Genomic DNA, 24,075 nt, shown 5'->3' on the forward strand with positions numbered 1-24,075 from the left:
ATTCTTCCACTGACCGCGGCACACCTGCACCAGGACAAACCTCTGCCTATGCCACTCCTGCTTTACAGGTGAAAATAGAGCAACAGGACCGCTAGTCTTTGATTTTATTTATTTTCTGCTGTGTTTTACTTGCATCTATTTGAAAGACTGAGTGTAAACACAAAAAATATTTTATTTTATGTGCTGGAATGTGCAGAAAATAGGTTTAAATGTTAAACAAATTTCTTCCAGTCAGAGAATGGTGCATATAATTAAATTTTTGCTTGATGCATAAAGTTAAAAGATTAAAACTAGTAAGACAAGTTTTAAAAAGAGACTTTTCCATTTGATTACATTTTGTATGATGGATTATGCAGAAAAAGTAGAATCGCTTTATCACCTATTCAGGTTGTAAATCGTGTTTTTAAAAAGTAACTAAGTAGCTAAGTAACTAAGTAATTAATTACTTTTGAAAATAAGTAATCAGTAAAGAAACGGGATCACTTTTTTGGAGAACTTGACCAACACTGCTGATTACACACTCTCCTTTCAAGAGAGAAAAAGCCAATAGAGACATAATGAAGACAGACACATACAACACAGATGGACATAATCATTCGAGCCAAAATGTTCAGGTGCTCCTGACCCTGCTTTTTATCAGTGCTTTTTAAGGATTGAGAGTAAAAACAAACTTTGCAAATAAAATGGAAATCAAAATAAAATAGAGACTTAAAAAAGAATACAACAGTCTTTTTGTCTCTTCCTCTTAGTTGGTCACTTTTTTTCTCCAGAGCTGTATTATCATCATGCAGAGCTGCAAAACTCTGTCCTAACAGGTTCATGTGTTATTATTTTATAGGCTTATGAGTAGTTTTTGTGAGAATGATCAGTCAGCTAATGTGCCTCTTCCTTTTGCTTATAATAAGAATATAAGATGTTACCTATTTTATTATAGGGGTATTGCATATTGCTTAAAAGTAACACATAATCACTTAAACTCAAGTGAAATTAGTGTAAATTAGCTAGTTAGCCTAACTGCTGATTTAAATATTTTGCTGTTCACACACTTGGATACGCTCTTGTTTATCATTCAAAGCTTCATGTGTTTCATATCAGCTTCTCAGCAAACTGGTCACCCAGCAATAATGCAAACATCTGTCATACACACATATGCTACAAGTAACCTTTAACATGAAAAAAATGAATGTTACCTCATTCTTCCCTGTAGAGGAGGGAGCATGTAATCGTTTTCTGTTTCTTTTCTGTCTGCCTGTTTGTTAATGGCTTAGGTTGGCTAAGTGTTTGAATTTGACCTTTATTATTACCACCCAAGGTCAATGTTCACCTAAAAAACAAAATAAAAAGACCCTCAAAAAACCAAATAAAGTGCAAGTCACAGTCCAAGTTTAATCTACATTGTGTAAAGCAAAAGAAACATACTGACAGACTTTCCATATATCATATATATGGAAAGATATGGAGAGCGATGTGCAACACACTTAAAAAAAACGTGCCTTTTTGACATCATAATGATTCCATAACATTTTGCAAAATCTCAAATGCAGAAATGTATCTAATAATCGTAAGTACACCTCATAGAGGCTGAATAATCAGTCACACGATCATACATTTCTGTCTTGTGTTGTAATTAAATCATGTCACGAATCTCAAAAAGAAACACAAACAGCAAAATTATCAGAAGGGTCCCAAAAAATGGTACTTTGAGAAGATACCATGTCAGAAGTAACGAGATGAAAACAATTATCCACAAGTCACAATCATTTCTTATCCACTCTAATAAATTGAATATTTTTTCTATTAACCATTCTACCCATTTTGCCCATTCTGGTACGCTATCATCACCTAAGGATCTTCTAACTGTTAATTCCACATTTGCTGCTGACCTTCCAGCTCTTCCTGTGTCTGGAGCGTCTGCAGAGATGCGGTTGTTAGCCTTATTGTGGGTGTCTCCTTGTGGTAACATCTTGCTGGTGTAGCGCCAATCTTTGTTTTCTGCAACTATCTGATCTATTGTGTTGAGCAGCTCTGTAACCTGGGACTGGTTGCTGATCTTGTCACCCTGTCCGTTGTATTTATTAATGATGTGGTATCGGCTCTTGCATTTCCTCATTAGATCATTCAGATATTCATTCTGATCTATGAACTCTTTGATCTTCATTTCATCTGAGTCTCGTCCATCCTGAGTAAAGACAACTGCAGCATATTTGAAAACTTCCTCTGAGAAATACTGGCTTATTTTCTCAATAACAGCCTTCTGATGCTGCTGCTCTGTGAATTTCTCCACTTTGAGCACAATGAGAAAAGCATGAGGCCCTGGAGTGCACTCAGTGATACACCTCAGTATTTCAGGTTTCAGCTCCTCCTCTGATCTACCTGGGCCAGAGAAATCAGGAGTGTTGATCAGGGTAATCTTTCTTCCATGGAGAGATTTGGACTCAGTTTGGCATTCAGTGTTGTTAACTACAAATGCATCTTCTCCAAACATGTTGTTTTCTAGGCTCCTTTTCCCAGCTTCACTGTCTCCCAGCAGGACAATCCTGTACATTTTTTCCACTGAAAGGAAGTGAAGACAATAAATAAATAGCAACATTTGGTTCTATTATTGGAGGGAAAAGAAAACAGGAAGGATAAACGTTACAAGTCAGAAACTTGACACTCCTGGACTACTCTGAGTTATTCCTCTGTTGTAACAGAGCAAGCTTGGTTACTTAAGGAATACAACTTAGTCACACTCATAACTTCTCAAAGATGTTGTTACCTTCGAGGTACTTTTGAGCCTGAGCTGTTTTTCCTTTTTTGGATGGAACTAAAAAAGCAAAATGAGCAAGAATAACATTATTCAGTTTATTCAGGACTGTTTATTAATATTGTCACATCAGTTAATTTACTACATTACATAGAGAGGAAATAGTTAATCATACATTCCATAGATTGTATTGCTTAATGATACACACAGAAACACAAATACAAATACACACCAAGAGAGAAAAGACAAACTCAAAGCTCGAGTCTGTGTGAGCATGCAAAAAACAAACATTCAAGTAATAATCTGTTTTTATGATGATTCTGGAGTTTGGCTTTTTATTTTGGATAGGTCTGCATTTACTCAGATCAAACAGGTGATGTCACCTGGTTAACAGAATAATTCAGTGATTCAAGCTTCACAAATACCCAAAGTGATTTGTCATTTCTTTAAACAGGCTGTGTGGGCCCATCGAAACCAATAACATTTTATCTAAAATATGTAGATGTTATATCTGCAGACGTTTAGCAAAGGACTCACCGGGCATGTTGGTTGAAGTGAATCAGCAAAGAGCAGAGCTTGATAACTCTTGTGTGTCTTGTTGCTTTTGACCTACCCTTCTCCAGGTTAGTTTCACCTGCTGTAAGAAATATTTGGGGGTGTGGATAACTGGAGATTTCCCTTTACAAGGAAACACAATGTAAGCAACATTTTGTTTCCTCTTTGCATTTATAAAGTCTTAAAACAAATAACTTCAATGTCACTCATTCTGTTTCCTTGTTGAGATCTAAGTTTTTCTTTCAGTCTTTTTAGTAGCCAATCTTCCAGTCCTGGTATTCTTCCAGGGCTTCAAATAAGAAAAAATGCACTGAAATTATGGTTGTTTCTCTTTATAAACATGAAGTAAGGATTTTGAATAAAATGCAAACGAAATAAATAAGATCAAATGTTTATTTATTGAAATAGATGACCATTAAGAAAAATACGACGGTGTGTACTAAAGTAAAACCAAGTAAATTTCGTTTGACCTGATAATAATATTTTTTTTGAAAATCTACATGTAATATAATGACTGAAATTCCTGATTTTGCCATGAATGGTTTTTGCACAGTGCTGTTGAAGTCCTGCCAGAGCATTTGAGTCCAGCTGAGGCTTCGACTTTGACAGCGCTATGAGAGCACCTTGATTTTTATTTTTCTAGCTATTCATTTTTTCTTCATTTTCCTGTTGCATGACTCAATTTCTATCACATTTTAACTGTTGGACAGATGGCATCACAAACTTTACTCTTGAATGCTTTGACATACAGAGGTGTTTACTGTCAACTCAATAACTGCAAAGTTTCCATTTCTTGTGTTTGTAAGAGAAGCTCAACTCATCACCGGTCCACCACTGTGTGGTGCTGTGACGTGTTTATGCTGATATGCTGGGTTTGGATTTCATCAAACGTTGCACGGCTAACGCCTCCACCTCAGTCTCTTCTGTCCTTCTATCCAAATTATTCCAGAAGTGTTGTGTTTTTTTTTCAGCTCCCATGTTTTTTTAGAAAACAAACAAGCCATACCTGTTCAGTCTTTTTTTGTAATTGAACTCATGAATGGTAAATGATGCATGTGGAGTCTATGATTATTAGCTTTTGTTTTATTTTTTTATATTTGATTTTCACTTGTGAATAGTAAGCCTTTCATCATTGATGTTGTGCTGACACATTCATGAATTTCACAGAGCAACAAACTCTAAAACCATAAGCATCTTTTTCATTCTTTGTTTTTCTTCCTCCTTCCTTGTTTTCAGTACTTCCTCTACCCAGAACTGGTTTGTCCTGAATGCTCCAAGAGAGGATGCTTTCACTTTTTGAATACAAAGCAAAAACAAACAAGGAGGAACTGAAGTAAACTGAAGGTGGCTGTGATGGCAAATTATTATGTTAAAATTATTTGAGTTTGTTTATTTAATTTTGAGTGTCTTAAAATAAGTTACTGTTTCTAACCTTTCACATAGAAAGAAGGATAAACTGCCCCAACTATTAGACCCAAAATTGGCACTGCGCATGATTTTTAATGGCCTCACATAGTCTTTACTGTATGTGTCCTGCAGCCAATACCCTTTTTTTTACAGTGCAAATGTGTCAAACCACGCCATGTGTGAATGCTCCCTGATTGGTGTGATTGTGCCATGCTACACTTTGCTCAACCAGGAAATTATTGTCTTTCATTGCTCAGCAGTGCTGTTGTTGTATTGTGTGTGATAAGACCTTTTGTATAGAAAAATCACTTTAATTACTAAACAGTTTATCCAAAATTACTTGAATTAAAGTTGGATTTCTGCACTTCAATTACAAATAATTTAAAATGTACTACGTGGGAATACAAAACAAAATTAAGAAAAGAAAAAAATCCTAACTGTAACTCATATGGAAGCAGTAAGGATATAGTTTTCTGCATTTTAACTAAGTTTTTATTAAATAAATAATTACTCATATGAAAGGGCATAGAGAGAGAGAGAGAGAGAGAGAGAGAAAGAGAGCTGCGCAACATACTTTGTTTCAAAACGATGCCCTGTGACATCACAATGACGCCATAACGCTTCGCAAAATCTCACATTGCATGAATATAACTTAAAATCTAAAGCTTTTACAGCTCATAGAGGCCAAAGATTTCAACTAGTTCTGCTCCAGTCATATGTATAAAGATTATAATACACACCATTTTAGTATGTAATGCTTTAAGGTCATAGTTCAAAGGTCAGACATCAGCATGTTGTACTAAAAACATCATAGTTTTAGTGAGTTCTGACTCTACCTGTTTGTTTCTGTATTCGGCAGAGTAAAAGTGAACTTTACAAGCTGACAAAAACATAATAAATATATAAAAATCAGTGGTTTGGGGCATGCTTTGCTGCCCACCAGCAGGCTTGATGGGATATATTCGTGTCAGAGACAGACTTTTTACATTACACTATTTCTGAAAATGTATATATAATGCACCAAGATTTTTAGAGTTTGATGTCATTATAGAGACACCAGATAAGGGTTTTGGGGGCGTGGTTTCAGCCTTAGGTGTGATTAAAGGAAGCAACTAAAACACAGTTAATTATTTGCTTTATTGCTTATTTATACATAAAAGAGAAACCTTGCACAAGGTTGATACACTATACCCAAAGACGTACAGAATAAAGACAAAATATATGTTAAGATGTATTTACTAATTCCATATTATTACATTTTTTTAGAGCATTACATAAAAGCAGTTATAATTCTTTGGTGGAACAGAGAATATGGTAAGACAGAAAGCATAAACTGAGTTCACACTAATTTCTGATTGGATTATGTTTTTGTTTTTATAATCTAAAGGTAGACACAAGTACAGTAACCCATGGTAAACTGAATCAACTACAAGACATGTATACATGTTTGGAAAATAATTTCTGTTGGAAATATGATATTACAACAAAAAGATAGACAAAGAGAAAAAAATGTTTTTTTCTTCATGGAGTAGAATATTTCTTTTTAAGAAAACAAAAACAAAAGAAACAATGACTTAAACAATATTTGTGACCATATCATGCATCCTGTATCTTTTAAAACATGTATGATGTTGGTCTTTAAATTAAACCAGTCACACAATCATACATTTCTGTCTTGTGTTGTAATTAGATCATGTCATGAATCTTTAAAAAACCCACAAACAGCAAAATTACCAGAAGTGTCCCAAAAAATGGTACTTTGAGAAGATACCATGTCAGAAGTAACGAGATGAAAACAATTATCCACAAGTCACAATCATTTCTTATCCACTCTAATAAATTGAATGTTTTTTCTATTAACCATTCTACCCATTCTGGTACGTTACCATCACCTAAGGCTCTTCTAAGTGTTTCTACCACATTTGCTGCTGGCCCTCCAGCTCTTGCTGTGTCTACATCTGTTGTTCCTGCTGCGTTTGGTGTAGAGTCTAAAGCTGAAGCCACTAATGTTATCGCTCTTGCTATGACTGATACTATAAATACAGCTCCCTCCTTTAATAATGGTGCTCCTGCTGCTACAACTACACCAAACAGAAAACGAACAAAGCACTCCAGTCCTCCTGCTTCTTCTGCTTTTTGAACAACATTGCCGTCTTCTCTTTCTCCTTGGAGAAGTGGATCTTCTTTTGTCTTCTCTCCTTCTTCTCCTGTTTTCTTTTTTGTTTTTCCATCTACCATGCTTGTAATTTCTGTCAGGGAACCTTTGTTTTTCACTTCTGATTTAGCTTCTTTCTGTCCAATTAATTCCTCTGCTCCGTTTGTTGTTCCTGGGGTTAAAACTACAACAGCTGGTCCAGAGAAAGCCCTTGCCACTGATTTTGCTGCACAGCCTGTCAATTTGATCATCTTATTCTTAGAGACACTGTTGTTAGCCTTATTGTGGGTGTCTCCTTGTGGCAACATCTTGCTGGTGTAGCACCGATCTTTGTTTTCTGCAACTATCTGATCTACTGTGTTGAGCAGTTCTGTAACCTGGGACTGGCTGATGTCACCCTGTCGGCTGTATTTATTAATGATGTGGTATCGGCTCTTGCATTTCATCATTAGATCACTCAGATATTTATTCTGATCTATAAAGTCTTTCATCTTCATTTCATCTGAGTCTCGTCCATCCTGAATAAAGACAACTGCAGCATATTTGAAAACTTCCTCTGAGAAATACTGGCTTATTTTCTCAATAACAGCCTTCTGTTGCTGCTGCTCTGTGGATTTCTCCACTTTGAGCACAATGAGAAAAGCATGAGGCCCTGGAGTGCACTCAGTGACACACCTCAGTATTTCAGGCTTCAGCTCCTCCTCTGATCTACCTGGGCCAGAGAAATCAGGAGTGTTGATCAGGGTAATTCTTCTTCCATGAAGAGATTTGGACTCAGTTTGGCACTCAGTGTTGTCAACTTTGAACACATCTTCTCCAAACACGCTGTTTGCTAGGCTGCTTTTCCCAGATTTACTGCCTCCCAGCAGGACAATCCTGTACATTTTTTCCACTGAAAGTGAAGACAGAACATTAATAACCTATGTGTGCTCTTATTAGAGGGAAAAGAAAGCAGGAAGGAAAAACATTGAAAATTTAAATATGCTCCGCAGGTTACCTCTGTGCTATTCCATATAAGAAAAGCATGAGACTAGGAGAGCACTCTGTAACAGGGCAAGCTTGGTTTACTTGAGGAATGCAACTAAGTCACACTCATGTCTCCTCAAAGATGTTGTTACCTTTGATGTACTTTTGAACCCCAGCTGTTTTTCCTTCCATGACAATCATAGTTGGTGGAACTAAAAAAGCAAAATGAGTTAGAATAACAGATAGAAATTATTGTCTTTGCTTAGGACTGTTTATTTACGTCATCACATAAATGATTACTGATGTTAACTCAGCTAATTTGCTACAGTACACAGAGAGGAAATAGTTAATGGCTTGCATAGATTATATTGCCTAATGACACACACACACAAAAGTTGTGTTTATTTATTTATTTTGAATACCTGTGTCTTCTGCTTGTGCTGTGACTCTTTTTGGTCCCATGTTTTCCTGCAAAACTGTAATAGTTGGCCCAAAGAAAGCCTCTGTCAAAGGCTCAAATCCAGGGCCTGTTAAGTTGATCCATACATCCTTAGACTGCCTCACTGACCCTTACAGAAGAGAATAATGGCAATTATAATATAATAATATATAATTAATTAGTACAACAATAACAACAATGCACACAAACACACACTGTTGCATTTCTTACTCTGTTTCTATTCTGACCAGTACACTTATTATCGATTATTACTCCATGTGAAAAGTCCAACTGAGATTTAAATTTAATTCCCAAAACAGACCTTGCTGCATTACTCATATCAAATAATTAATGCAATCTGGTGATAAGATTAATAAAATAATAATTTGTCCTTTCTCAATACAAGCATCCAGCTTGGCTTGCTGCAACTTACAGATTTATAGATAATAATCTTAAAACTTCATCCAATTGTCTTTTTCAGTTATTTAAAATTTAATTTTTAAAATGTAGATATCATTATGTCTTTAGGGTTATAGGATTAACTTACCAAGCATTTTTGCAGTGAATGAGCAAGAAGCGACGATGTTGTGTGTCTTGTTGCGTTTAAACCCAATGAAGATTTCCAGGTTAGTTTCACTATTAGAAATATGTTCATATTGGAGGTGGGGATAGCTGGGGGTTTCCCTTTATGAGGAAACAAATTGTTGCATGCATTTTGTTTCCTTTTTACACAGAACATATTAAAACAAATACATTAATTGTAACCCAGTCGGTTTTTTTGCTCAGTTTTACTTTTTGTGACTTGAACTCAAACAATCTTTTGGTGCTGGTCATTTTCCAGAGGTGTAATTATTTTAACTTGCTTTGAAAAAGCAAAGGCTTTTAAATTTCAGTGAGTGAAAGCCAACATATAATTGAAGGCTACATTTTAAAAAATGTGGATATCAATACTTGAATTTGTTTGGAATGTATTATTTTAGAGTGCCAGCTTGTGTTTGTCCTTTACGTTTTGGAGTGATTTAAAATTTGTAAGTACTATTAAAACTGGGTTTATTTGTATGTATTTAGAGCTGCATTTGAATACAGGAGGTGAAATGGCATTTTACCCATTTAGTTATTGATTTGCTGTTGTGCTTGTTGTCCTCTTGCATGGCCCGATTGTAGTCAAGTTGTAGCTGTTGGAGAGATGGCCAATCAATCAAGTCAATGAATCAATAACTGATTGAAGGGCAGACTTTCAGCTTTAATACAAAGGGTTGTACAATCTTTCCATGAACTATTTTGCAAAGTTGGTCAAAAGTAAAGACTCTAATCTGATATGCAACTCCCGTCTCTGATCCATTCCCTGAAGTCTATCTGATTTTCTCCTTGTTTTTTAAGTTCTTTTTTGTTCCTCCTTCCTTGTTTTGAGTTCTTCCTCTACCTAGAACATATTTATCGTGTGTGCTCCAAAACAGGATGCTTTCAGTTCTTAAATATAAGACTAAATGCTTAATAAGCCACAGCCAAGCAGCAACTGAAGGTGGCTCTGATGGCAAAGCAGGAAAAACAGCATTTGGTGATTTCCAAGGGTTCTAGGCAGCAGGTAGTCACTGATTGCCTCATCCAATGTTTAAAAACAATATTTAAAAGTATGTCAATTTGTCCATTTGATTTTGAGCATCCTCCATTTTTTGTGTACTATTCATTTAGTTTTCAACTTTTATTTTGAAATGGTAGCTGAAGGGAGATGTGCATAAAGTGCAAGTATGGGATACATCTAGGCTTTAAAAAAAACAACAAAAAAAAAAACAGAAGAAGAAAGATTGTTCTTAGTTTGGCAAATTCCTTTATATTTGTTGCTATTCCAAAAGATGACGCCGGTGAGGTCGGCTGCCGTCACGACTGCTCCGACCACCTTTTCTTTGTCTTTGTTTTTTAAGTTAGTTTTCAGCGTTTCTAAATCGGCAAAATCATCACCATTGGGTACATTAGGTATGACAGTGACACTCTTGTTTCTATTGGTATACAATGTACTCACAATTCTAAGTTTTTAACTCTGGATCCGAGCTGGCCGAGTGAGATCTTGAGGGAGAACAAAGGGAAGCAGCGGCGGCCTAGAGGGAAGCGAGCCGGCGTCAGGAACAGGCTGAGAGCTCGTGCACACCGCACACCTCTGCCTAGCATCCTGCTCGCCAACGTCCAGTCACTGGAGAACAAGCTTGATGACCTCAGGGCCAGGATAAAGTTCCAGAGAGACATTCGGGACTGCAATCTCCTCTGCTTCACCAAGACATGGCTGAACCCAGCGGTGCCGGACCACGCCATCCAGCCGGCCGAGTTCTTCTCGGTTCACCGCATGGACAGGACACGGGACTCGGGGAAGTCAAGGGGAGGCGTGTGTTTAATGGTGAACAACAATTGGTGCAACAGTGCGAACGTTGTTCCTCTCACACGCTCCTGCACACCAAATCTGGAACTACTGTCCATCATGTGTCGTCCTTTTTATCTACCTCGGGAATTTACATCGGTCATTATAAGTTTATATTCCACCACAAGCGGACACGGTCACCGCCTTATGCGAGCTGCATGAGGCACTCACACAGCACCAGACACAACACCGGGACGCTGCGCTTATTGTGACGGGGGACTTTGATACCTCAACCTCAAATGCGCAGCGCCGAACTTTTATCAACACATCACCTGCCCCACCAGAGGTGAAAGGACACTGGACCACTGCTACACTACGGTCAAGGATGGCTACAAGGCACAATCTCGCCCTCCGTTTGGCAAATCTGATCACGCCGCCATCTTCCTCATGCCAAAATATAAACAAAGGCTGAAACAGGAAGTTCCGGTTCAGAGGAAGGTCGCGCGCTGGACGGATCAATCGGTGGCCGCGTTACAGGACGCACTCGACGACGCAGACTGGGACATGTTCAGAAACAGCTCAGCGGTTGTGGGATTCATCGGGAAACTAGCGGATGATACCGTGGAGACAAAGACTATCACAATGTTTCCCAACGAGAAGCCGTGGGTGGATAAAACCATCCGCGATGCTCTGAGATCCCGCACCGCTGCCTACAACACGGGACTCACGACGGGGGACATGGACCCGTACAAAGCCGCGTCATATAACGTGCGAAAGGTGGTGAAAGAGGCGAAGCAGCGCTACGGGAGGAAACTAGAGTCACAACTCCAACAGAGTGATTCTAGGAGCCTATGGCGGGGACTAAGGACAATAACGGACTATAAAGCACCAACAACCGGTATGACGAACGCGGCCGTGACTCTGGCAGACGAGCTGAACACTTTCTATGCTCGCTTCGAGGCTGCAGCTAAGGACTCCAACGATGCTAGTGCTAGCGGCGCTAACGGCTGCAGACAGGAAGATACTGCCAGCACCAGAAACGTGCTCGTCATCTCCGAGCATGAAGTAAGGAGAGCCTTCAAGAGAGTGAACACCAGGAAAGCAGCAGGACCAGACGGCATCCCAGGTCGTATCCTCAGAGACTGCACATACCAGCTAGCTCCTGTGTTCACTGAGATATTCAACATCTCTTTATCTCAGTCGGTCATCCCCACATGTTTCAAAGAGTCCATCATTGTTCCTGTCCCGAAGAAACCCCACCCTGCTTCTCTCAATGACTATCGCCCTGTAGCCCTCACCTCAGTAGTGATGAAGTGCTTTGAACGCCTGGTCAGAGACTCCATCATTTCTTCACTACCAGACACACTGGACCCACTACAGTTCGCTTACCGTCCAATCGTTCCACAGACGATGCTATCTCTCATCTCCTCCACACATCACTTACTCACTTGGACACTAGAAGGGGGAATTATGTTAAAATGCTCTTCATAGACTACAGCTCTGCATTTATTAAGAGGAACATTTATAAACATTGTGTATTCAGCTTGTGATGAAAATATTAAATCAACTGTTATGTACTTGTTACATGCCCCAGGGGGATGTTTCTTCTTCCTACTAACTCTTTGTTTTGTTTAGGCTCCACCTCCTCTGTCCTGATTGGATGCTGCTCAGAGTCCAGCTAATTGTTAATCAGCAGAGCACTACTTAAGGCCTGTGGAGCCATGTTTCTGGGCCCCTCTGGCCATTTTGATTGCCATGCCTGTGCAGGCTTGCATGCCTTTGTGACTTGTATGTGCATTTTTTGTGTTCATGTTCAGACTGCCTGTAGGGGAGAGCGGCCTTTTGTTTCGACACCCTGTTTTTTCCTGTTTATGTGTTGTTAGGTAGGTTATGGTAGGTAGGTTATGGTTATAGGTTGTATGCAGAGGCGGAGCCAGACATTGCATACACCCGGGGCTTAGCCCTAAAGCGTGTGGGGGGGTGTTGGAAATGACAAAAAATGACTCGATCATCTCCTGCTCGAATCGCAACAAACACAGAGCAAGGAGAAACAATTATTATTCTATTTTTAGTTCCAATGAAGCAGCGATATTCAGCTTCTGTTCTTTAATACATGGAAACTTTAAAAAGAGGCTCACCGTTCTCTGTTTCTCAGGAGCACACTGGAAGAAATCCAGGAAGACTTTGTGGACTAGAGAATGTTTGATCACTTGTTCCCTGAAATACAAAAAAACAGTCCAAGCGATTAACAAACATCCAGATAAAACAAAATATAAACAGAATTTTAAAAACTGCAGTTAATGGCATTTCCACTTTAGATTCATTTTTCATCCTTCCATTTGACCCATACAGCAATCCTGGCATACAACTTCACTTCCTGTTTGACAGCTTTGCAGCCGATTTCAGTTAACCATATCTAAAATCCATCTGATAGCTTCTGTGAGCTTTGGTCTGAAGATTAAAAAGTTTGGATAGAATATTGGTGGCATTTCAAAAGAGGTTAAACCTTTAACTTCTAATGGTAGAAAATCCACAGTGGTGCCAAATGACGCAGGCCACTTTCACCCTAGGACTAAACCAGTGCTTCATTTTTCAAAACTGGGGCCTGTGATTCAAACACGTAAAATCACCTCCTTCTTCCGCCCGCACAACGTGCAGACTTTGAGTGAAAAGAATGACAGTAACTTAGGTCTGAATCAGGGCACCAAAGAGCCATTTTAGCCCCTCAGGGTGAATACTGGGAGAAACAGAGCCGTGTGTTTGTGTCTGGGGTCCAGCCCTGAACGTAAAACTATATCAACTCAGGGTCAAAAATATAGAGATATTTATTGAAAAATAACAGCATATTAAATGCTCTTTTAATGTGATTTCTGTTTCTGAACATTGCTGCAAGAAAAAAGAGAAGAAAAGAAAAAAGAAAGAGAAGAAAGAGAGAAGAAAAAAAAAAAAAAAAAAAAAAAAAAAGGAAATGACAAAAAAACCTGCTGTGAAGTTGAAGATTTATTAGGCTGTGTTATAAGCTTTAAAAAAAAAAACTTAATATGAGAAAAAAAATATCACATATGCAGCTTAAAAATAGTTTTTTACTTAAACAGCAAGGCAGAACGAAATTAGGGCTGTTTCAAGATACAGGGACTAAACCCCATTTCAACCACACCCAGAACTGATCCGGAATGAAAACAGTAGAATAACAGTTCAAAATCAGGACTACTTTAGGACTTAACCAACAAAGAACCAAAATCAAAACTAGATGACAGTAGCACTGAAAATCATCACAGATCTGCACTACTCTGACAACACCTCTTTATTGTGGTAACATGAGATTGTATCTTCGAGGCTTGAGTTTTGCAAACCTATCAATGACATTTTCAGGGTCAACATTATCCAAGTACTCATTTTCAATAGATAATATGGCCAAATCATTCAGCCTCTCTTGTCCCATGGTTCTCCTTAGCCACATGTGGAGACGACGCAAGGCACTAAAAGAGCGCTCACAGCTGCAGCTACTGACAGGAATGGTTAGTGCAATTCTAAAGATGACCTTCAGAGTTGGGAACATGTCCTCGTCAAGCAAGTGGAAGGCAGTTGTGATGTCGCAAATGTCCTCTTTTTCCATTTTTCTTTTCATGAAGTTTTTTGCCACAACAAGTTCTTCAGGCTTTATCGTCACATGGTAGTGTGCCGCAATGGGTTTTAAGGCATCTTCGGAAAGGAATGTTGGGGAGGATGGATTGCATGCCTGAATGCCCTCCATTATTTTCTGTCCTGCCCCAGAAAATCTGTCTGCTAGCTCCTGCAACATTCGGTCCAAACAAGGAAAGAATATCTCGTTCCTAAACTCTGCTGAGCTTGTGAGATTTGGTGTTGCACCACACCTGGACTCAAGTACAAATCCTTCAAGTCTTTTCTGTTTGTGTCGTGCCCCCTGAGGAATCTGGATGTTGTAGCTTCCACAAATGTCCATGGCCTTCTCAAATATTTCCTCAGCAGCAGCCTCTGTGCGCAGTTTACTTAGTGTATCAACTACCGACATCTTGTACTCCACAGCTTTGCCCATGTCTAGCCTTTCTCCCTGCAGGTAGCGGTGCAGGCCTTCAGTGATGCCAAGCAGCTGTGAGAACATGATTAACATGTACACAGTCTTGGGTTTTGACAGCTTGGACAAGATCCCTTTAGCAATAGGAGTGTTTGTGGCCTCGAGAGTTGCTAAAACTGCAGAAATGTTGTTGAGAAGGGCTTTGATGGAATTTACTTGGCCGGCCCATCTTGTGTTAGAGAGCTGAACAAGCTCCCATGCAAACAGTCCAAGGTCCTTTTGCAGTTCCTTAAACTTTGTGTGGTTTACCAGGGAGGTGTTAAAAAATGTGTAGACATTTTCCAAAAGTCCAAAGAAGTCAGAAGCAGCTGGAATAGCCTTGCATGTATGGCAAAGGACAAGGTTGAGCTCATGTGCATAGCAGTGCACATATACTGCTTCACGGTGTCTCTGTCTGAAACGGGACTGCACACCACCCACAGGACCACTCATGACAGATGCCCCATCATAGGATTGAGCAACACAAAGTAAGTCACTGAGCGTGTGATACTGCAACAGCTCCTCAATAGTGTCTGTAATGCACTGTGCATCAAACCTTTCTAGTTTCCGTAGACCAAGAAAACATTCTTTGACATGGCCTTTACATGACACAAAACGTACACACACTGCAAGCTGTTCTGTGTGCCCATCTCTAGCCTCATCAGCCATAACAGAGTACATCTTAGCTTCCTTCATCTCTTTAACTATATTTCCAGTTATTTCATGTTAAATACTGGTTATCATCTCATTTTGTGAAAAATGAGACAGATAGGTAGCTGTAGTAGTGAGACAGAACTTTAATTTTTCAAAAATGGATCAAATGTTTTCAGCAGCTTCATGCACTCAAGGAAGTTTCCTTGATTATGACTGGTGGATTCCTGCTCATCGTGGCCACGGAATGGTATTCCTTGTTTTCCAAGGAAACTTGTTACAGCTAAGATCCTGGGGAGATATTGTTGTCTCTCTGAAATCTCTGCTGCGCTTGCTGATCTAAGTTGCTCAACAACGTCACCTTGGTTTTTTGTGGTCTTAAAGCTGTGCCAGCAGATCATAGAAGACGAATGGCTGGAACTCTTTTCGTGCTCCCTAAAGGCATTTAAAGCCCTCTTCCAATTGCAGAACCCTGAATGACTGAGGCCATCTTTTTTTAAAGTATTCTGCTTCCCAAAAATGTGACATGAAAAACAGAAAGCCAAGTTCCTCACAACAGAATACTCCAGCCATGTAAACTGTTCACACCAACTCTTATTGAACACCCTCTGCTGGCCTCCAGACTGGCTCAGCGGATATTGTGGGAGGACATTTTGTCTTGGACCACTTTCTAGAGTTACTAAATCATCTCTTGCTGCTCCTTCCAGTAAACCTCCTTCAGCTGTCCTTAACGATCCACCTGCTGCTTCAAGTTTGTGCCATATTATTTTTAATTCTACCAAAGTACTCTATTTAGATTCAGAAAAGTTTATATAACTAATTAGCCTTGTTGTGCAAATAAGTTTGCATAACTTAATAAATATAGAATTTGAAAAGTAACAAACCTAAAAAGATACACTAGGTACTAGATACGTGTTCTGATGTTTTGGCAAACAACCATTTGACTAACATGTCTGTCTCACCTGGTTCTTGTTCCATTTCTCTTCTGTCCTCATTCTCCTCTCCATCTCCCTCTCTCACCCTCTCTCTCCCTCTTTGTGCTGACAATCAAACCAAACACCAACATCATCAAATATACAGTTGAAACCAGATATTTACATGCTCTTCAGATAAAAACACAAATACTTATTTAAGGTAAAACCTCAAATTAGACTAAATGTTTAATTTATATTTGTTAAATTTAAGAGTAAAGAGAGAAATTGTCTGTATTTCTTAATTGTAAATGGCACCAAATTGTATTCAAAATTGAGCCACACTTATGGAGCTCCACAGTTCTTTTCCTGGTGTTTCGGTTGACATCTCTTGATTTTTCCCATGTCAAAGAAACAGTGTTTTGCCTTATATGCATCCACAGGTGTGCCACCAATTTACTCACATGGACTCTACGAACCTATCAGAAGCTTCTTCAGCTCAGAATGGAATCGTCTGGAGTTTCTTATTAATTAACAATAAACTTAGTGTATATGTACTCCTAAATTTGATGAAAGTGATAATAAATAGACGGATTTCTCTCGCTTTATTCTGACATTTAACTAATTCAAAATATATTTCAATATTTATCTAAAACAAAAGTTTACTCTAAATTGATGTTGTACAGTAAAAATGTTTTATGTTTTCTCCCTAAAGTGTATGTAAATATCTGGTTACAAATGTGAATATCCTGCTGTGTACTGAAATCCCTCTTGTTTTGCATAGAAATATACTGAACAACATACAAAGCATAATATATAAAATAACATTTACCTGAGTTTTTTCTTTGAAAGAAGCCTCTAATGTCCATTCTTATATTTCAGTACATAACTGAAACCGATTTAGTCAGGGAGGGTAAGAACTGAAAATATGAAATAAACACACGTAAGCTAAGACTCTCTAAAAAAATAGCATTGTTGTTGTTCGGCTTTTCATTTCGCCATTTGTTGATTCACTTGAAGAGCGAGTAACGTAATATTGGTCAAGTGATCAGTTTGATATCAATCTTTGGTGATGCACCGTCATATTTACATTATTTGTACGGTACGAATGATTTGCTTTGGTACCTGGTCAAACTTAAGCTCTCCTTAGTATGGCTGGCTCCGTTTCTCCAACAGCACACTCACAGGCAGCAGCTGCCCCGCCCTCTCGCTCAGTCGCTTAGTGCCTGAGCTCGGATCATACCAATATCAGGGGGGATTCACGCACCGTGTGCACTATGTGCTTCGAATATTGTGTGTACTTTTTGTTTTATACAGTTGTCAGCCAGGCATCTAACTATGAAAGATTTACACTCCAAAAGACCCCGGGCTTCTGACAAAACAACCCACGCTCCGCCCCTGGTTGTATATCAGATTGCAGGATAGCCAAACCAGACAGTTCCTATAGCTCCTCTTCATCCTATACCAGTACTTGGTGAACCTTTTGAACGTGTCATTGTGGACTGTGTTGGTCCATTGCCCAAGACAAAGAATGGTAATCAGTTTTTACTGACTGCAATGTGCACTTCGACTCGTTTTCCAGAAGCTGTCCCACTCAGAAGAATAACTGCACCTTTGGTGATTAAAGTTTTGACAAAGTTTTTCACTACTTTTGGTGCACCGAAAGTAGTCCAGACAGACCAAGGAACTAACTTTCTGTCTAAACTTTTCAAGCACGTCATGCAGACTCTTGGGATTAAGCATGTTGTGTCAAGTGCATACCATCTTGAGTCTCAAGGAGCATTAGATCACTGGCATCAGACACTCAAGGCAACGTTGCAGAAATACTGCTTGGATACTGGAAAAGAGTGGGATGAGGGAGTACCCCTGATGGTGTTTGCCATACGCGAAGCTAAGCAAGAATCCCTTGGGTTTAGCCCAAATGAACTAGTGTTTGGTGATTCTGTTCGGGGACCTTTGAAGTTGTTGAAAGAACAGTTCTTGTCAACAGACCATGTGATGAAAACTAATGTTCTGGATTATGTTTCACAATTCAGAGAGCGCCTCCCTAAGTCCAGGTTGGCAGCTGCAGAAACCCTCTCCTCTGCTCAGGGGAAGATGAAGAGTTGGTATGATAAGAAAGCTGTTCCTCGATCTTTCAATCCAGGTGACAAGGTTTTGGTTTTTCTACCAACTGCTAGCTCTGCACTATCTGCCCGTTTCTGTGGACCATACCAGGTGGATAAGAAAGTAAATGACACTGACTATGTGATTAAAACACCAGACAGGAAGCGTAAAACACGCTTGCGCCATCTCAATATGCTCAAATCTTATCATTCTAGAGCTGATCCTCTCTGTGGTCCCGCAGATAAGTCTGTGGCATCTCCATCAGAGCAAATCTCATCTCCAGAAACTCTCTGTCATGTGACAGCTGTGTGCAGGCAGGAAAAGGACCCAAAGTGCAGACTCCGGAGACAGACGTGAACTCAAAAAATAGCTTTAATGCTGAACTCAAAGTAACAAACATTAACGCAGGCAGGAAAACCAAAACACACAGCATACTGTAAGTGAGAGTAGATAAGAGTAGATCACGACACTAGTGATCTGACGTTCTGTATCGAGGCTTCGAAGCTTGTGTCGAGTAATGGAGGGGGCGTTTCCGTGATGCACGTATCGAGGCTTGCTTCATTTATGGGACGAGCTGAAAATGATGACGTCCGAAGCCTCGCTTCCCGGCTGTACCACGTGACTGGTTCATGAAGTGGTTCGAACTTTGCCGCAAGATATGACAGCGATATAAACCCCTCAGACTTCATTCAAAATGTGGGTGTTTGATGGAGAGTTGTTAGTGAGAGTTTGGAGACAGTTTGGAGGTTTATGAGAGTGAGGAGAGAAAGTCAGGAGAGAATGGAGCCAGCTAAGAAGAGGAGGATGTCCTCCCCTGTGTGGGAACATTTTGATCTTATTCCTCCCAACAAGGTATGTAAATTTCTGCAGAAGATGTATTTTCATAATACTGATGGTACAATAAAACTTATGTTAAGCTGTCTGTACTTTTGTACAAGGTGAAGTGTTTGCTATGTGCCAGGGAGATGGGATATAACAACAACACCTCATCCATGCTTAGGCACTACAGAGCTTTGCATGAGAATAAGAGGAACACCGATTGTGGAGCAAGACCAGGTGAGCCATCAAATGCCATGATAATATAGCATGCTGTAATGTTACTAAATTATATAATATTATACAATGCAATAAGTGACGTGTGTGATATTTATATTTGTGCTTTGTTGTTGTTGTCTTTCCTCAGGAAAACAATCTCCAATAGATGAAGACCTGGTTAGCATGGTGATTGAGGACTCCCAGCCATTTAGCATTGTGGAGGACAAAGGATTTAAAAGATTTGTTAAATCATTAAATCCTAGCTATGTTCTCCCCACTAAAAAGGTCATAAAAGTAGTGAAAATTTAGTTTTTACAGAATAAAATGTGAACAGGCAGGACTGAGGCTCAAAGCCTCAGTGTGTAGCTGTCCATACCTCAACGTTACAAAAGCACAACTACTGTCCACACCCCAGCCACACCTCACCTCACAGTAAATGATCATTTCCATTTTAAGCATTTCCAAATAATCATTTTCCATACTGCCAGTATAAATATACACAGTATACTGCCATCACTACAATATATATGCTTTACACACTCCTTTTGTTGTTGACATTTACAGGCTGTGTGCAAAAGGCCACACTCTTCAAATTCATGCCAACTAATATTTTTACATCCAGTAGATGTCCTACTAGAGCAAATGAAGCTTTGCGCTGGGGTGAACCAATTGGATGAAATGCTTCATGAAGCTTCATCTGCCCATCACTACACAACACCAACAAACTGAAACACAGGGCTTAAATACATAGAGGAGCAATCAGGGAATGGGCAACAGGAGGAAGACACAGCTGGGGCAAATCAGGCCTAACGAGACAAAGGAAGCAATACCAGACGCATTTACATGAGACACGGACTTTCAAAGTAAAACAGGAAACATAACACAGACTGAACTTACAGACACAGACTCACGGGCAGGCAATACAACAGAGGGAACATAGACGTGGGACCAGGGCAGACACAGACACTGACTGGACACGGGGATATAGCAGACAGGGGAGACAGCAACTAAGGATTACACAGAGACATAAACCATAAGACAGAACTCTAACAAAGAAACCAAAGACTAGAAATGATAAATAATATAATAAACTCAAAAACCCTGGGTCAACGACCCAGGCATCCTAACACTCTCTTGTTGAACTCTTCCTCAGGACTGAGGTCGAGTTTAGATGAAGATGGGCTCAAACTTTGTGATGCCAGCTACCAGAATGCCAGAATGCTTAATTCTGAGGTACTGTCCCAGTTGTCTACATATCTTTCTCACTTGACCCATGAGCAACAGTTAGATATTGAAAGCCTTGTCAACATTCATTTAAAACTCTTTGGGGACTAGCCTTCACGTACTACTGTAATAGAGCACAACATTGATGTTGGGAATGCAGTGCCTATTAAGCAGCATGCTTACCGTGTGAATATGGCAAAAAGGGAAATGATAAACAAAGAAGCAGACTACCTTCTGAAGCATGGATTGGCTATCCCAAGCTATAGTCCATGGAGCTCTCTGTGCCTGGTTACGCCAAAATCAGATGGAACACCTCCCTTTTGCACAGATTTCCGCAAGTTAAATGCAGTAACAGTACCTGATTCTTTCCCACTGCCCCGTATTGAGGACTGTATTGACAGCGTCAGATCTGCTGCTTATGTGAGTAAGCTTGACCTTCTTAAAGTTTATTGGCAAGTTCCTTTTACAAAAAGAGCATCAGAAATCTCAGCTTTCGTAACACCTGATCACTTTTTACAATATACATGTGACCCGTGGTAGGTACCGTTTTCATGGATGCCTGGATGTTAAACTCAATTGTTACACCTGGTAGAGCAGAACGCTGATCATTTTATTAAAGATGAAAGACTTTAGACAGTTTTTCAACTCTCAGTAATGCCATAGTGATCGTTTGATATATGGACCTGCAGCGGAGTTTAGGCCCAGACACAGCTACTGACATCAGACTTAACAACCGGATTGTGTTAGCTGTGCAACCTGGGACTGGCTACTGATGTTGTCACCTTGTCGAGTGTATTTATTAAAGATTTGGTATCGGCTTTTGCACTTCCTCATAAGATATTTATTCTGATCTATAAACTCTTTGATCTTCATTTCCTCTGAGTCTGGGGAATCTTGAATTAAGACAACTGTAACAACAAAAAAACAAAAAACAAACAACCTTTATTTGTCACATACACAATTATACAGGGTACAACATGTATTGAAATGCTTTGTGTCCGAGCTGCATATTTAAACACTTTCTCTGAGAAATACTGGTTTATTTTCTCAGTGACAGCCTGCTGCTGCTGTTCTCCACTTTGAGCACAGTGAGAAAAGCATGAGACCCTGGTGTGCACTTAGTGATCCACCTCATTATTTCAGCCTTCAGCTCGTCCTCTGATCTACCTGGGCCAAAGGTTTCTTCCAGTTAAAAGGGAGGTTTTCCTTCCCACTGTTGCCAAAGTGCTTGCTCGTAGGGGTCATATGATTGTTGGGTTTTTCTCTGTATCTATTATTGTAGGGTCTACTGTACAATATAAAGCACCTTGAATCAGAATCAGAATCAGAATCAGAATGGGGTTTATTGCCAAATGTTGAGCAGGTTTACAACATTAGGAAATTGCTGCGGTGCTTCAGTGCAAACATAGTGTCATAAATAGCACTTAAATAGACATGAAAAAATAAAAGTAGGAATAAGAATTAAAAGTGCTACGTAGAAAGATATGTGCATGAGATATACATGAGATATATACATGAGAATAAGAATAGAGTGCTACGTGGAAAGATATATACATGAGTGCAGGTGGTGATCAGTGCCAAACATGGAATGGTGCAGTGACACAGCGTAGGGTCATGTGTTAGTGGCGGGGACAGTCATATGGTTATTGTTCATGTGTCCAACAGCAGAGGGGAAGAAACTGTTCTTATGGCGAGAGGTTCTGGTGCGAATGGACCGGAGCCTCCTGCCTGAGGGGAGCAGGTCAAACAGACTGTGTCCAGGGTGAGAAGGGTCAGCTGAGATCCGAGCTGCACGCCGCAATGTCCTGGAGGTGTACAGGTCCTGCAGAGATGGGAGTCTGCAGCCAATCACCTTCTCAGCAGAGCGCACAACACGCTGCAGTCTCTGCAGTGACTGTTGTTGTGATTTGGTGCCATATAAATAAAACTGAATTGAATTGAATTGAATTGAGTGTTAATCAGGGTAATCCTTCTTCCATGGAGAGATTTGGACTCTGTTTGGCATTCAGTGTTAACTATAAATGCATCTTCTCCAAACATGGTGTTTGCTAGGCTCCTTTTCCCAGCTTCACTGTCTCCCAGCAGGACAATCCTGTACATTTTTTCCACTGAAAGGAAGTGAAGACAGAAAATAATTGGAGATTATCTATCGGAATTTCAGGAGCGGGACCACGCCTCTAAAGACGCTCCTTCCGGTTGTCATCTATATAGGTTCCACCAGTTCTGCAAGCTGTTCTCATTTCATGCCCCACCCTCCCTCCCTCCTTGTTTTCAATTCTTTAATGTCTTCACTTCTATTTAGTGCATGGGGATCTGTCAGGGCCAGGAGCTGTCGCCAGTCCCCTGCGAGGCCTTCCCCAAACCACAGCTCAATTCATGTCCAAGCATTCACCTTTACCTACTAAAACGCAAACTTCAAGTGAGATGGACGCACCTGCTTGGCATCTGCTATCATGCCTCGCCGGCATAAAAAGCTGTTCTTGCCTGTGGTGGGTGTTGTTGTTGGTATGTTGAGCTGGCAGCGGGAGAGCTGCAGCTGTGTGTGTGTGTGTATACCAACCGTGAGCAAAGTGTAAATAAAAGTATGCTGAAAGCAGTAAAATGTCGTTAGGTCTGCTGTGGTTGTTTACAGTAATGTTTTACATTCACTTATGTAATAAAATTATTTGGAAAATGTACATGTAATCTACTAATTGAAATTACAGATTTTGTCATGAATGGTTTATGCACAGGGTTGAAGTCCTGATAGATCATTTAAGTCCAGCTGAGGCCTCGACTTTGACTATGACAGAACCTTGATTTTTTTTTCTTTTCCAGCTATTCATTTGTGCTTCATCTTCCTGTTGCATGACTCTGTTTCTATCAAATTTTAACTGTTGGACAGATGGTATCACAAACTTTACTCTCGAGTGCTTTGACATACAGAGGAGTTTACAGTCAACTCAATAACTGCTAAGTTAAAATTTCTCGTGCTTGCAAAAATAAGCCCAACTCTTCACCAATCCAACACTGTGTCGTGCTGTGAGGTGTTTAAGTTGTTCTGCTGGGTTTGGATTTTGTCAAACATTGCACACCTAACACCTCCACCTCATTCTTTTTTTATGTCCAAAGAACATTATTCCAGAGGTCTTGTGGGGTTTTTTTTTAGCTTCCATGTTCTTTTTAGAGAACAAACAAGCCATACCTTTTTTGTAATTAAACGCATAAATGGTAAATGACTCCTGTGGAGTCTAAGATTTAGAGCTTTGTTTTATTTATCTTTTTTATATTTAGTTTTGCACTTGTGAATAATAAGAGTTTCTGAAACTGATGGCTTTCGTCATTGACATTGTGCTGACACATTCTTGAATTCCACAGATCAACAAACTCTAAAACCTTAAGCATCTTTTTCATTCTTTCTTTTTCTTCCTCCTTCCTTGTTCTGAGTACTTCCTCTACCCAGAACTGGTTTGTGC

General features: G+C 39.7%; 3 protein-coding genes across 3 annotated transcripts; all 3 read right to left on the reverse strand.

The window, feature by feature from the left end:
* Positions 1 to 1,320: 1,320 nt before the first annotated feature.
* On the reverse strand, positions 1,321 to 2,548 carry LOC146636151 (GTPase IMAP family member 4-like). Its single transcript, XM_085350280.1, has 2 exons — positions 1,884 to 2,548; positions 1,321 to 1,324 (listed from the first exon to the last, which is right to left on the reverse strand). Exons 1-2 carry the CDS (start codon positions 2,543 to 2,545, stop codon positions 1,321 to 1,323), a joined length of 666 nt encoding a protein of 221 aa, XP_085206406.1. The 5' UTR covers positions 2,546 to 2,548.
* Positions 2,549 to 2,732: 184 nt separating this feature from the next.
* Positions 2,733 to 8,030, reverse strand: LOC146636152 (uncharacterized). The gene is made up of 3 exons (XM_085350281.1): positions 7,982 to 8,030; positions 6,970 to 7,755; positions 2,733 to 2,806 (listed from the first exon to the last, which is right to left on the reverse strand). Exons 1-3 carry the CDS (start codon positions 8,028 to 8,030, stop codon positions 2,733 to 2,735), a joined length of 909 nt encoding a protein of 302 aa, XP_085206407.1.
* Positions 8,031 to 13,922: 5,892 nt separating this feature from the next.
* On the reverse strand, positions 13,923 to 15,389 carry LOC146636153 (zinc finger MYM-type protein 1-like). Its single transcript, XM_085350282.1, has one exon. The coding sequence runs from the start codon at positions 15,387 to 15,389 to the stop codon at positions 13,923 to 13,925; it is 1,467 nt and encodes a 488-aa protein (XP_085206408.1).
* Between the last annotated feature and the right edge of the window lie 8,686 nt (positions 15,390 to 24,075).

Source organism: Diplotaxodon limnothrissa, linkage group LG3, assembly GCF_057381915.1.
Source record: "Diplotaxodon limnothrissa isolate DT_005_m linkage group LG3, D_limnothrissa_male_GT1.1, whole genome shotgun sequence".
In the NCBI taxonomy this organism is placed as follows: Eukaryota; Metazoa; Chordata; class Actinopteri; order Cichliformes; family Cichlidae; genus Diplotaxodon; species Diplotaxodon limnothrissa.